The sequence below is a fragment of the Pristis pectinata genome, chromosome 13 (assembly GCF_009764475.1).
Source record: "Pristis pectinata isolate sPriPec2 chromosome 13, sPriPec2.1.pri, whole genome shotgun sequence".
NCBI lineage: Eukaryota > Metazoa > Chordata > Chondrichthyes > Rhinopristiformes > Pristidae > Pristis > Pristis pectinata.
This window is the reverse complement of record NC_067417.1, coordinates 27215289-27231334: the sequence shown is the minus strand read 5'-3', so window position 1 is coordinate 27231334 and position 16046 is coordinate 27215289. Positions and strand designations below refer to the sequence as shown.

Sequence of the window (16046 nt, the reverse complement as noted above, 5' to 3'; positions counted from 1 at the left end):
ACCTGGAAACCTTATTAGTTAACAATCTTGTATATTTTTATTTGAAAAATACCCTGATTAATTAATCAAATTGCATCATGACATATGTTAAGAGCAGTCAGAAATTGTAATGTAATCATACAGAAATCTATCTTTTTGGTGGAATTTGGTTAAATTGAATTATCTGAACATCCTCAGCAAAGTTTTAACATAACGTGCTTTACCAGAAGAATGTAATTTGCATTACAAACATGGAATATCATAGTCTATTAATACAACCAATGGTTTTTGTTCATAATTAGTTCACTATAAAATCTATAATTCCCTGCAGCAGATTTTAATTATTCCTCTGAACCTACAGGCCCCACTGGGTCAGCTAGGTATTAACTTAGAAAGTCCTTGGTGGAATTTTTATCTGAGTGCAAAGATATGTTTATAACTGACACACCATTATAACTGATGCACTGGAAGACTCCTTCCTCTGTTCAATCAGTGAGGATACAGAGTCACAAATCATACAATCCGCCCTAATTTTCAATGTGAATGTTTCTTTTTTATCATGCACACTTCTTAGTGCTCATTTTAACAGTAATGGGGTTTCATTCAAGTAGATTTTCCCCCATCCTTCTTTCTTCTTTTAATTACAAACTGAAGTTGAATGTTGTGCCTAAGAATTTCTGGATTTTTTAGATTTAAAAATATAAATGGTGTCAATTTGTCAAACTAATTTCCTGTGGATGATCTTTATATTTTTGACTCCTATCTTACAGTTGAGAAGGTGAGACTAATATCTCAATGTTATACTGCTTCTTGCAATTTACTGTGACCAGAGGTGTTATATTTTTGCTTATCATCTTATGTTATATTTCTTAAATAAGATTGAAATAATGGAATAGGACTGCTGGTAGAGACAGGAACAACATACCTTAATGCTAAAGGGATTAAGGGTTATGCGAAGAAACCAGGAACAGGGGACTGAAGTGGGTGATAAGCCATGAACATGTTGAATGATAGAGCAGGCATAAAGGGATGAATAGCTAACATTTGCTCCTATTTTCGATGTCTCTATCCATGTCCTTGCTATGCTCCAAAGGATCCTGTTTGAAGTTCCAGGCCACAGATTAGCTTTGAGAGGAGACAAGGAATTTCAGGAAGTTCCTTCAAGGGGATTTCAGGAAGGTGAAGTCAGGAGGACACAGACCAGTCTTCATTGAGGGGTCAGTGGTGGAAAGGGTGAGCAGCTTCAAGTCCCTGGGCATCAACATCTCAGAGGATCTATCTTGGGCCCAACACATTGATGCAATCACGAAGAAGGCGCACCAGTATCTCTACTTCATTAGGAGTTTGAGGAGATTTGGTATGTCACCAAAGGCTCCTGCAAATTTCTATAGATGTACGGTGAGGAGCATTCTGACTGGTTGCATCACCACCTGGTATGGAGCCTCCAATGCACAGGATCGCAAGAGGCTGCAGAGGGTTATAGACTCAGCCAGTTCCATCACGGGCACAGCCCTCCCTGCCATCGAGGACATTTTCAAGAGGCAATGCCTCAATAAGGTGGCATCCATCATTAAGGACCCTCACCACCCGGGATATGCCCTCTTCATATTACTATCATTGGGGAGGAGGTACAGGAGCCTGAAGACCCACACTCAACGTTTCAGAACAGCTTCTTCCCCTCTGCCGTCAGATTTCTGAATAGTCCATGAACCCATGAACTCATTATTCCTCTCTTGCACTATTTATTTTTGTAACTTATAGTAATTTTTATATCTTTATGTCTTGCACTGTACCGCTGCCACAAAACAACAAATTTCACAACATATGTCAGTGATAATAAACCTGATTCTGATTCCTTAGATGGAGGATCAAAGGATGCTGAGTTACTGTGTGATGAGCTACTTAAAAGTTTACTATGCCATATTTTGTACAGTCCTACAATCAGGTTACCTGTCCTTCCCTTCTGATGCTTAACCTCTGTAAAGAGATATTATTTCACACAAATGCAGGTTCCTTTAAACGTTATTCCTCTGGAACAAACTCTAACCTATGTAAGAACAATAACGAAAATCAAAATAAAAACTGTAGATGCTGAAAATCTGAAGTGAAAACAGAAAATACTAGAAACACTCAGCAGGTCAGGCAGCATTTGTAGAAAGAGAAATTGAGTTGATGTTTCAGTTTGAAGACTCTTCTCAAAACTGGGAAAGAGAAAGCAAGTTAGTTTTGAGTTACAGAAAGGAGAGAGGAAGCATGGATATGTAGGAACAGTGTTTATGATAAAAACATGCACAATGTTCTAAACAAGCACTGAGAAAAATTCTTGCTTCCTGAATTTTGTCTAGATTATCCAATTTTTACTCTAGTACTTTTTTTTCTTCTAACCATTCAATGAAAATCCATATTGTAATGGAAGTTACAAGCTAGAGAGAAGAAACCAAAATAGAGAAAGCTTACAAATAGGACAACAAAACCAACACAATGAACATAAAATGAAGATGTTTGGGAGTGCTGCAGATGCAATATTTTCTTGGAGAAAAGTTATTGTAGAAAATATCAAATTCTGAAAAGGTCTTATTGTTACTGTTATTAGAATTCTCACTGTAAGTAATAATCTATAGTGCTGGATATCATTATATGCTAAAGCCCTTAGGTAATATTTTGTACTTATTCATTTCATTGTGCCAATATCAAACTGATAGGCTCACTCTTATCTGTATAACTAAGGACTGGTTTACAAGTTGGCAGAGGAAAGAGGAGAGACAGTCCAAGGCCATTGCTCTCTCTTTATGTAGAATGGCATTTCTTTTCTAAAGTCATTTTTATTGTGACTGTGCAGTTTTACTCAAGGATTTCCCAGCTTTAGTGGCATCAATTACAGACGGTGTGAGGGCTGCTTCAAAGCTACCTGACCACAGGAAATGAACTACAAGCTGAGAGTTCTGCATTCCCAGTCTGTTGTGTGGTACCTTGGGACTGGAATGTTCCAAAGTGGCTTCAGGCTAGTTTGGAGTTACACGTCTTCTGTATACAATGAAACCACTCTGGGTGTTCCCATAATTAATATCAGTTGTACAGCCCAGAGCAGGGAGGACATCTCTATTGAATGACACTGATTTTTATTTTAAAGTCAGTGAAATTTATTGTAATATTATGATATAAAAAGCTAGTGCACTTTGAACAAAAAGTACTCCCTCTAAACTGTCCTTCACCTTAAATGGCAAAAGTGCATATTGAAGCCGAGGATACATATATAAAATCTATTATATGAAACTCCCTTCCAGCTATCTGATATTCTCTATATAATTTAGAGAAACTTTCATCCGTGGAGTAAAGAATATTAATGTTTGGAGCATATGTGGGTGTAAACCATATGTCACAAAAAAGCTGAATGAATATAAGACTATGGGCAAATTTAATATGGTTTCTTAATGGTTGTGTACCCCTGTTATCATTATTTATCATCTAGATCCACAAAGTTTTTATTTAATCCCCTCATCAGTTTTCTCTTTTCCACATCAGTGACATATGGTTCCACAGCTTTAAGTTGCTACCTGGCACTTCAGCCAGAAGATCACTTTCAGCCTCAAATCATTGTCTGTCTAAGCCTGGCGTTCACACCTACACAGTTCCAGCAGAAATCACTGAGTGACAATGGCTAGAACTTCTGTTCAGTTACAACTACATCCCTAGATGGATGAGGTCATTTTCGGCACTCTGGTTGCAACCAGCTAACAACGTACTGATGAATTTTGTGATTATCCTGCTTTGGATGGCTCGGTATCCCACCGGAACAAGACATTGAAGTTGGGGTAGAGAGTGGTGCAATGGTGGGCTGAGTGACCAATGCCACTTTACAAGGTTATATGAAATAGATGGCATGGAATTGGGCTGAATAAGACTGGACAATATATCAAAGCAGATGGGGAAGAATTGATGAAGCCTTTTTTGCAGTAATCTCAAATACTGTTAAATTTGGCATAAAGTTTTTGTTTCTACTCAGAAGAATAAGCAACATCTTTGGCAAAGTGTTACACTTTCCCCCTTTAAAGTTGCAATTAGACTCAGATCATAGCTTTATTAGAAGTTATAAACAACAGTAATCTCCCTTATGCTACTAAAAGCCTGTGATATTTCACCTTAAGTGTTTTCCCAGTGCCTGGCTCTGAGAACTTCCCTTTCATTTATTTTAACTTTATTTTCTTAGCTGCATGATTTTTCCCCCTTTCTTGATTTTGCTGTAATTTTTGTTATGTGCGTCCTTTGTTCAAGTCTTACTTTTTGTTACGCCCTGTTGTCTCAGTCGAGACTGACAGACTCACATCTTAACACCTGCTTTGCTTTTTGTCTTCTTAATCCTAATTAATTGGATGGACCATTTTAAGTAGATTAATAATGGCCTTGCTAAACTGCCGAGTTCTTTGTATGTCATGTGGCTACAGAATGGGGCACATTTGATGAATCTTAAATGTTTAAGCTGAAAATTATATACATTCGGTACCAGGCATGTGATGGACCTTATTCCAACTGTGTAAACAGTATTAACCCTACAGATGGTGACCCCTGGGTGAACTTGTCTCCTTTCTCAATTATTCAGTAGTTTTCATCGGCATTATAGCTGGTATTTCTTTCACTCCCACAAGGTGGCCCTAAAGACCAGTTGTAAAAGCAGTCTGCCTTTACACAGTGAGGCACTATGACAACACTGCCTGATCTCAAGTCAGACAAAAATTATCTCAAATGTGTTGCAAATGTTTTATTATGTATTTTTGTATATTAGTGCAGTGTATAGGGCATCCATCACCCATGGATGAATCTGAGGGCATGCTCCATCGCATTACATTTGTATCCTGACATAAAATAATGTCTTTTTAACTCCATTAGTGTCAACTTCCATCAGAAAGCATAGTGCCTGATACTAATAGTGTTAAAAAAGACTCACAGAAAGCCCTTCATAAAATTACTGGGTAAATGTAGATCTCACAATTTGAAAGAAAGACATTGATATTAAATAGTTATTGATCTGTGCAATATTTTGAGATGTGCAGGTTATTGAAGGATCTAAAGTGGGTGAACTTCTAATGGTTTTATATGTTGTTATTGCTTCTCATGACAATTAGCCTAAAATGAAATTGAAGTCAACACATATGTCTGTGCTTTCACAAAATATCTACCTGCAATATATTGAAACAGGTAGTTTACATATCCTGACCCCACACTCAGTTGCAGATCTTAAGATACTTTCTCCACAGCAAGCCAAAATTGACAATTTGCAAAATCCTTGAACAAGCAGCAGTGAAACTCTGAATGACCCAGTGCTCTATTTGCATCAGAATAACATAGTGCCCTTGAAAGGAAACACCTTTACCTTGCCTGTAGAATTCAATGGTCTTATGTTTACAGTATGATGGCCATAGAGAAAGGAGGAGAGAGAGTTACGGGTGGGGTGCAAGAAAACACCATAGAGCGTGGTGGTCATGGAGGTCAACCCTATCAACCTTAATAGTTCCTGAAGTCCCACCTGATATCCAGCCACATACTAACAACAACTACTAACAACTGCATACTAACCAATGAATAGGTAATGTGATGGCAGAGGGACCATTGAAAACAATGGGGACCTAATGGTGATGAGGAATTGGATGGAGGGTTCCAGCAGTATCAGAGGGGCCTTGGGACCCTTTGCAGTTACTGAATGGGGAGGAAAACCCCTAATTCCTCCTGTCCCCTGAGCAGTATTGATAAAAGCACCCTTACTGGCTATTCAGTTCCTCCCACCATAGTCCTGCTGCTCAGGCTGCAGATGATGATGTAATTCCTCCAATGTATACCAGTGCTGCATTGTGGTGTTGAAATTATTGTTAAGATGTGACATCAGAATGTAAAGAAAGCCCCCACTTGTATCCAATAGGAGCCTTTCTCATGCTTTTATTGCTTCTAGCTTGAAGATCCCAAGTCGTTCCTGGTCAGTTTTCCACCCGTTCTAAACACTGACTTTATTGAAAACTCTGCTGCCTGTGACCTAACCAACACCTCGCCCTGTCTATCCGTCGCCCGTGTGCTAGGCAGGGTCCTGATCAAGTAATTGCTTCATTCTACAATGTTCATCCTCATTTCCTAATCCATCCATGGTCTTGTCACCCCCTCCTCCTGCGCTACCAGCCCTGGTGTCCTCCTCTAATTCTGACATCATGCATAGCTACTCCACCAATAGCAACTGCCTTGGTCAGAAGCTCTGATATTCCCTTCCCTTCCCTTCCCTTCCCTTCCCTTCCCTTCCCTTCCCTTCCCATTCCTCTCTGCCTCCCAAACTTTCTCCTCCAACCAGTTCTCATAAAGCTGATCTCTTTTAATCTACTTTAATATTTCCTTCACACTTCTGTGGAATTTAGTTTGATCATACTCCCATGGAGTACTTTATAGCAGTAAATATGCCATATAATGCATGTCCCTGTTGGTGGTATACACTGTCATGAAATGATAGCAGCTTGGAACGTGGCAGATTTTGGCTGATTTCTAGAATTTATAAATGTTTGGGGTGAGAAGGAAGAGGGCTGACAGGTATGGGGGTTGGAGGGTTGATGGGTGTAGGGGTACTGGGGGACGTGGAGTTGAAATCCAGGCCAATGTATTAGCTGGATCACTGTATGCAGCACAGCTTTTTAATACCAGAAGTTCCAACTGCTCAGCCTCTATGGCTCATGATTGTTCTTTGCATTTTGTTGAGAGTAAGAGCTTGAGAACCTCATCAAGGAAAATGATGGGAGGTTAAGTGCTGCCACCCCCTTACTTTTTAAAGAGTCTTTTGTTTTAGTCTATGTGGGAGGGGCAATCGAGGGAGAGGAAAGAGCAATAAAGTCTCCCTTATTCACAGTCTTCTAAGCTGAGCAAACACTTTCCTGCCTTAAAAAGCTGAATGGCTTGAGAAAAGGCAGTCTGCGACTCTGTGTGTGAGTCTGAGCAGAAAACATAATCCGAAAAAATGAAGTGCAGCAGCTTTTAATCCTGCAGATGGCACTGTAAGAGAAAAACACAGCCCTATCTGCAGTCGAGCTGTGTGCTGGAGCAGGGATACAGAGTACTGCACCCACTTTACTTGGCACCGATCATGAATACTGACATTCAAACTACAGACCCAATATAGCACTGATAAAATTGTGAAAAAGTGTTTATTACAAGCAGCCTGGCACAATTGCATATTCCTCCTGCCTGTGAGTGCGATGACGGCTGAGCCTCTGTTTTTTGCCCTACTGAGATAATTGAGGATCATAATGGTGGGAAAGGACTGCAGTCATCACTCGCTGTCTGTCAGGTATCAGTACTCATCTCCATGTCATCTGTCACCATTGAAGCACTGTGTCATCTTTACTCAGCCTTCAGAGCCGCTGTTTCTCATCCTGTTCATTATCTTGTGCACAGACCAGCAACCCCCCCCCCCTTTTGTAAATGCATCTTTTTGTGACTCTCAATCTTCTGATTATGAATCGATGATCATGTGGTGTAAGAGAGATAGATGGCTTTTAGCTCCATCTTGTCTCCTCTAATTGTAAAATATTAGTTACATTAGACTCTGCTTTTTGATTAATGGAACTTATTTGGAGTGGCCTCTCCCAGCCTTCCCTCCAACTCCCCCCCACCCCCAAAGTCCTCCACTGACTTTCGAGAATGGAGTGATTTCAATTAAAGCAGACAAATAAGCCCTTCAGCTTCAAAATAGCTAAGCTATACGTATTGAATCCACAGGGTCCACAAAGCTGCTGCTGATTTCTTATAGCAGAATTTTCACTGACTGGATGGATGTGCATGATGTAGTGGCTGCAGGTATAAATAAAATATGGAATCTAATGAAGATTCAGTTTAAAAAATGATTACAGCTTTTTTTTCTTTAGGACACCATATAATGTTGAGTGAAAACACAGTGTGCTAAGTTCTCACAATCAATCAGTTCAATTACAAAAGGTCTATTCAGTGCTATGTGTCAAGGTTTATATGTCGCACAGAGGAAGATAAAGTTAAACAGCTACAAACAATCAAGCAAAAAATTCATTTCATCAGTTTGAAAAGGCTAAAATTAGATCTGCCATTTTAATGCTTAATTTGTGCTATAACACTTTTTAAAGGAGGTTGGTAATAGTTTATAACTATGGTACATGGTTCAAACAAGGCATTTTAACATCTTGAGCTGTGCAGTTTTATTGAAAGAGCATTTCAATAATCTGAAGACTTATTTTTCAATGCAGTTTCAGGAATTCTTGCACTATAGGGTGTTGTGCCTTTAACTAAAAGCCATTTCTTTTAAGGAAATGGTGCAATGCATGCTAATATTTTCGTCTTCATAGGTACTTCTGACACAGGAGGGTGTTGTCCTGAAATTAATATTTTATGAAAATATCATGCAAAAAATGTATTGTTCACTGACCAAGATGTCTGCTGACAATATTAGCTTTGTCGTTATATATCTTTCACAGACTGAGCAGGAGGAGAGGTTGCCAGTTCCCTCTTCTCCCCTCCCCTCCCCTCCCCTCCCCCACCACCACTTATTGTTGTGAAGGAGCAAACATTTATGTAGGTGTGTCAATTGCTCCAGTGCTTAAGTAGTTAAATCAGTTTGATCTGTAGCTGAGTCTATAAAACGGACTAAACCCTGCTGCGTTTTTTCTTCAATAGTTTTTCCATGCTATCCTGAAGATAGAATTACTGTTTGTAAGCAGCTGAAAGTCATTAGTGGGTCTGCAGTCTGTCAGGTGCTGGTGAAAATCTGCTGAAGCTGAATGGGTTTCTTTGCAGAGTGCTGGGAATTTGTCATGTGCTGATGAGCAGTTATAATAATATATGAGCAAATCACAAGCATTCTGCAAATTAATCACAATTTTTTTTTACTCATCTCTGGGAGAGAGCGGCTTTGCAGCCCAACATAGGTAAAGCAGCCTTTACTCACAGATGGTAGTGCTGGCATCAGATGGAATTTATATAACAGTAATTCTGACTTCCTGCCAAAAGTAGCCTGAAAGACACAGGGGAAATTGTGTGAGGGCAGTCATGTGGTTTCACAAAAGGTTGTTGCGGTAAGTTTTAGGGAAAATCTTAATACTTCTTTCTGTCTGCTCTTGTTGTTTTAGCCTGAAGGAACAAAATCCTACTCAGTTGTGCCACAGGCCAAATCCAGTGCGTTGTTTTTTTTATGAATGTGTTCCGAAACACTGTGTTTCACAGCTGTTTGAACTCTTGGCACAAAGAACCATATGACTTCATGTCCTCACTCTTCCCTTACAAGGATTGGAGGAGGGAAGGTTCAAAAGGTCGTTGCTCTACATGCCGCAGGGTGGAGGGGGGCTTGCTGCTCAGGAAGTGATACTTGCTCATTCACTTTCACTGCTCCGTTTGTCACCACACGGGGCATTTTGGGTAAAAAGAGGGAAACTTGAATTCCTGAAGAACAAGGCATATTAAAAAAATACTGGGGATAATGCAACCACCCCCAATACCATTGCAAATAATCCAGATATTGACTTAACCAAGCCACTACCGTTTCTTTAAATTGTGCAGTGGACACCAACAGAAGAATGAAGGAATTGCAATAACAAAGCACAGTGACGGCTGTTTTATGGAGTCATATTACAAAAGGCCGTCTGGTTCTTAATGACATTTACGATTGAGATTTTCCTTAGCCAGCAGGAGAACAGAATTTCACAGCAATGCTGGGCAGGAGATCTCATGAATCCTATTCTGCAAAGTGTAAAGTAAAGCTGGTGCTGGCGTTTTTTTGTTATTGTTTGTTGCTCCAATTTTTTACACAAAAGTAATATTTTGCATGTAACAGTACGTAAAAGATGAGGGAGAGGGGAGCAAATCTATTTTGCCAATATGTGGCCTGTAAGGCAAAAGATTTGTCGTAGGTTTTCTTTGGGATCTTGAAAGGATGGAGAATCAGCTAGGTTACATTAGAGAGTATCAGTAGACTGCAGTGTTTTGTATAATGTGAGGAGCTCCCCATTTGTTTTGGTTCACATGACTGCAGTGGAGTAAGTGGATTAGACTGAAACTTTACCATGCTTCATTGCAGCTGGTTGCAGACATCTGTCATTTCTCAGCTAAGGCTTCAGGATCAGGCCACAGAAAAACACAGCAAACTCTGACACCTTTCATTTTGCACAGCCTCTTATAGAATAATGCAACGGAAAGACAACTTTACTTTGTATTTCAAAGGGGGCCTTTCACTCAGATCGACATCCCCCTAACATTAAAGGAAAGCAACTTCAAAATCTTAACTTGCATTTATTTTTTTCTTTAGTTTGTTAGAAAGGAGTTTTAGAATTTTTACACAATTAAAAATATGATCGACATAAAATAGGCTGCAAGCAGAGAATGCTGACAGTGACAAATATATGGGTGGAATGGTGTTACTTGTTCCCATCTTGTATCTGGAGTGTTCAAACAGAAATGAAGGCATTCTCCAAATATTGGGCAGTCTGTCTTATATTGTTAATGTGTCTATTGTTCAATAGATATGAGTTTGCTTTGAAGTATATGTACTAAATTATCTGCATAATATTTTTTTTCAAAAAAAGAGATGATATGCCACAGTTAATGCCCCTATTAACATTTAAGTGCTGCTAAGAATATTATCCACCTGATAGTTCTCAGGGTATCAGAAATGAATGCTGTGTAAATGTAATTTTTGATAGCCATCACTCACATTCTGGCCTCACCTTCATTATTTTTACATTGATCCCATTAGCTACAAATCCATTGATTTTACTGAATACTGTTTATGAGGAAGACAAAAGGTTAAATTCAAGCAGTGCAGACCATAAAAATAGAGATATTGTCATTGCATATAATTCTTGTTGAAAGCACAGGGTTAGATCTCAATATATTATATGTATTTATTTTGGTGGCTTAGCAGGTATTAACACACATCTGACTAACATATATGAGGGTGCAAGATAAATAATATAAGTTGAAAGCAATATGTGTGTGTGTGTGTGTGTGTGTGTGTGTGTGTTTATGTGTATAATTTTCACATGTACAGAAATGTGAACAACTGGACCTGCATTAAGTCAGGGTTCATGTTATTTGTTCAAAGCACATCTTTCATCAGCCTTAGGAGATTGTATTTTCTGTTATGACCCATGTTCCTATATCTGCATATGGCTTTATAAGTATTAGCAAAAGTAAAAGTGATGCAATGCCAGTGAGTGGTCTTATTCAAATTCCTTTATAGTGGTGTTGGTTGCTCCCATGTATGATACATTGCTATTTTCTTTTGGAGGCAGGATCTTAAAACAAACATTGGTTGAAAGTATGGTGCTTTTATTTAAACATGCTTAAATTGTAGACCTTGCTGGGTTTGAAGTGGCTCTCGACGTCATACTATGCTTGACATGTCTTTTCCGATCAAAGGGATACAAAACTATAACCAGACTCTTGTCTTTCCCTGCACTCTAGGTCACAGGCCTTTTCAGTGCAGATACTGCCCATACAGTGCCTCTCAGAAGGGGAACCTGAAGACTCATGTTCTGTGCGTGCATCGTATGCCTTTTGACAACAGCCAGTACCCAGATCGCAGGTTCAAACGCTCAAGAGTTGAAACGGAAGCTACTGGGATTTCAGAGGAAGCAAGTGTTGTGAAACCAGGGAGCTCCTGTGAACTGCCGGTGGAAACCAGTCAGGACCAAGAGTAATGCAGTGGAACAAAACAAATATTCGCAATATACATTTTTACAGAGCTTTTTTTTGATATGCAGTCAGAATGAGCAACTGTTTGTGGAATTCCAAGGAAAGAACTTATGGACTATTTAAAAATAATACCCCAGTATTGTGATCGACAGTATAGAACGTATAAACTGGAGTATCCAGTCCTCCCAAATGACTGCCAAACTGTTACCTAGCAACAAGTACTTCAAAACATCACAGGTGGGAGGATAAAGTGGTTCTAAAAGGTGGGAGGAGGTCATCAGCTACTTAAAAGCAGGACATTTGAAAGTTTAAAGTGGTCTCTGTCCAAAAATAATGCTCTTAACAGAAAAATGATACCATCTGAATGATTTAGCATTGCCTTGAAGATCTGGGGCTGTGTTTTCAGTGTTGAAAACACCTTTATAACATGACACCATCTGCTGTCATTCGCTTAGCATAGTAATGAGATATGTTGGTAGACTGCCATGGTGCCAGTCTGACTGGAGCTGTCATTGCAGAAAAAATCAATGCAAGCGGTGTCGCAACTGCACTATAGAAGAAATCTTAGACGCCCCATGAACTAGGGTCAGTAGTGACCTACACTGAAGTGGGTTGGAATTAAACATTTTCATATTTTTTTCTGATTCATAGCCAAATGTATCAAAGGAAGAGAATGAGACACAGTGCAAACGTGTTAGTCATTTATTTTTTTGTTACCAGTTTGCAGTGTTGAGGGAAAAAAACATTTCTTTTTCTTTACTTCAAGGAATTTTCTTCTGTGGAGAAGTAGGTTATCAATAATCAAATCATAGATATGAGGGGAGGGATAGGAATGGGGATCGGGATGTGTCACTAAGCACTGAAAGCTGTTGAATCTGACAGTAGAGGGCACTAGTGGGAAGTGGTATGTTTGTAGCAAAGGATTATCAAGCTTTTTACTTGAATAGAATTCCCAGGAGCAACAATTCGTTAATTTTTGTAAGTGTGAAAGACATAAAACAGGAGTTTCTCCTGAAGAGCTACTAAATGGAGAAGTTGAAGAAGCCCATTCATCCATTATTTCCTGCTCTGTATGTATCAAGAAATACTATTAATGTTTTTGGTCTTTCTCCCTTGTTTTTGTAAAACAGAAACAATGGAATGTGGTGTATTTTTATGAATTTTAGCTTTTGTACAATTCGGAATCTGCAGAGTTTAATTTCAAGGTGATATACAAAGCTTTTGAGGGACATGGAAGCTTGTGGCAAATGATGTGATTATGATGTTCTAGAAAAATAACTTTTGAGAAGGTTTATAACAACACAAAGTCAACACGAGAATGGAAATCAAGTAAGCTTATAGCCTTTTAATCTCACTTCCTTCATCAAAAGCAAAAGTGGTGCTTCATCTCCCCATGGTATTCGAGTATCAGTGTCTTCTGAAAAAAAGTCTGACTTAAGAAGTCAAGTGGGCTGTAGGGAGCAGAAAGTATATCCCAGGGCCTTAAAACTTCTGCTCTGCCTAAAGCAGTTTACAGTAATCAGAAACTGCAATCTATGATTTGTGTAAATAAAAAAAAGCTTAGTACTAACCTGAGACAAAGATAAAATCTCAGGCTAAGAGAGAAGTATGGTTTGCATATGCTGGCTATTAGGAAGTCAACAATTGAAGACACAGTGTAATTGAGGTCACTAACTAAGACCTATCTGGCATATAGCAAGCTGGTTTTATTGTTTTTTAGTATAGTTCTCACTGCCTTACTTAAACCCAGATGATAAACTTAATGCAACTGTTTCTAAAGATCCCAATATGGGATCGAGATGTTATTAAACATTTCTGAACGACTGTAGTAAGCTTTAGGATATTAACTGCACTACCGTGTTTGGTGACTGTGTCAGTCGCTTGCTTTCGTGTGTGAGAGTGTGTGTGTGTGTGTGTGTGTATGTGTGCGTGTGTATCTGTGCGTGTGTGTGTGTGCATGTGTATATGTGTATGGGAGAGCACGTGAGTGTGTGTGTGTGTGTGTGTGTGTGTGTGTGTGTGTGTGTGTGCCGCCTACAGTATCTTAGCAAACACATTCCATTCTTGCACTTTTGAAATCTTTCAGTATTCTTCTGTGTCTTTCAGCATTTCAGATGACAGGCAATAATTCTGTTTATGACACTGGAAACATTTCCCTTTCTGTGACGTGTGCGTTGATTCCATTTAGTCAGGTGCTACTGTCCCTCTTTTTTTTCCTCTCTTACGTAGACCTTTCCAGAACATTTGTAACTTGTAATACGAACAAGTGACAGCAGCAGTGATACATTGTCAGATTCTGAATAACATCATGCTTCACAAATCTAAACATGTCAACATTTCTCTGTACTTCTGTAGTGTGTGAAACTGGTCATGATATTGTCTACATTCCTAAATGAAGGAGTTCTTATCTTGGAGGAGATCTGAGATCAATAGAGTAGAGGATTTTGTTGCCTTGCTTGTAACAAGTAGATGACTTTGTATTTAAAGTTTATTCTTGGTCATTATTTATTATACATCAGTTGACAGAACTTTATTCTGGTATAGAAGTATAAAAGTTGTTTTTCAGCAATGACTGTTTTCTTTCTGCTGTTAGAAGCAAGATGTCTTTGAAGCAGTACAGTTTTATCCAGTGTTTTACGCAATAAAACCTCTACCTCTGAAAGAGCTGCTTTCCTCTTCTTATTTTATAACAGTGATTCTAAAAGCTTATCCCTTCAGTTCTTGCAGAAATACAATACTTGCCTTAGTAATTCACTTTGCTCAGAGCACCTACAGAATAATCAAACCCTCCAAGTTGTAGGCATTTTGAAATCCCCTCAGCTTCAGTTTTTGATGTACATTTCTGAATTGATGGGATTCATTAAAAAATAGCCCCAGTTTTCCTTGTTGTCTTCACGTCGAGAAATAAGCTAAAAATCATCCTGCTCCCTCAACTCCCCTTGCAGACGGGAATGGCTTGCCAAAACTTCCTGCAAGGCTCATTTACCTATTCCTACCATGAGAAAGCCAGCATAAAGAAGGCAGAGATGCAGTATGACTCTTGGGGATTACAGCAAATGAGCAGCTTTCTACTGCATATCTCACTCACTCTAAGACCCTCTTCCCTCTGCCTTATCCCCTTCCTCCTCTGCTGTAATAAAGAAAGAGGAATGTCTTTTGGGAATGCCATTCAATCAGCTTAGCCCTTCTACACAGGTCAAGTAGGGTGAGAATTGCAAACAGATTACCGTCACTGAGACTGACAGCACTTTCGTTCCATAGAGTGAAGGAGGAAGAAGAAGAAACCTGTTCCCAGCTCATATTTTTAGTGAGTTATTGAGTTATTAAACAATGCAAAAAAGTCACTACCAAACTCTAGACATTTCAATTCTGCCCTACACCAATAACAATTAACTGTGTGTGGTCAGGAAAGTCATGCAAATATAAGGAAATTCCATTTCCTAGAATCTTATCTAGCTCTCTCCAGTCATAGATGAATGTAGCTAATGTAAGACTAGCTTACTTTCCAGATTCCTCAAATCCAGTCAAGTTGTCAAAGAAAGGTGTACTCAAAGATGCTTCTCTGTAAGGTAAGAGATGAGTTAACTTGGACGCATCCTGACCTCTCTAATAATAATAGATTTCTTGCTTGTTCCCTTGCCTACCCAGTTGCTCAACGATTCCAGAGCAGGCAGGTACATTACCACTAGTGCTGGTGAGAACTAGTCAATCTCAGAGTACGTAACTCAGTAAAGCTCACACATTACCACAAAGTATCATGTATAACAGTATATAGTGTGCCGGAATTATATATCACAAAGCATGTGCAAAAGTTACAAGCATAGGCTCTGCAAGCACTAGTCAAGTTCATAAGCCAGTGCATATTAACGTCTAAAATCAATGAACAATTGCAATGTAAATTGATGGGGTGCTTCAAGGTGAAGGATTAGCATAGAACAGATTCAAAACACCTTGTCTTTTGTTTAAATAGGAATTGTTACCATTTTACGTCACTTACAATGAAATAACCAATGCATTTTTATTCAGAATTTCCTCTTTTTATTGATGTCCACTAATTAAATCCAAATAGATTTTTATGGGGATGGGAGAGAGGGGTACCATTGGGTGAAATTTGTGCATGCATGTGCAGAGCGGCCTGTGTATGATTCACAGGCCCATTATGTGGTGGCACATAGTAAACAGCTGTCATTTGAGGAGTTACATGCAAATTGTGAACCCTAGCTAAGTGGCACTTCTCGGTTCCTGGGCGACCTGATGTGAGGATTGCTGGGATGGACATGGGAGCAGATTCCCACTTCTCCAATACTGGATTGGCCTTTGCTGGGGCAGAAGCGGACATGTGGGAGTAGGTTGGAACAGTGAGCCACCACCCCCCACCGCCCCCCTAT

General features: G+C 39.2%; 1 protein-coding gene across 1 annotated transcript in view; it reads left to right on the top strand.

The window, feature by feature from the left end:
* The window catches only part of znf536 (zinc finger protein 536), a 389095-nt gene extending 374781 nt beyond the window's left edge, over window positions 1–14314 (top strand). The window contains exon 8 of the mRNA XM_052028395.1: window positions 11428–14314. Within this exon, the coding sequence (XP_051884355.1) occupies window positions 11428–11663 (236 nt within the window). The 3' untranslated portion in view covers window positions 11664–14314. The remainder of the gene's footprint in view (window positions 1–11427) is intronic.
* The last annotated feature ends 1732 nt before the right edge of the window (window positions 14315–16046 follow it).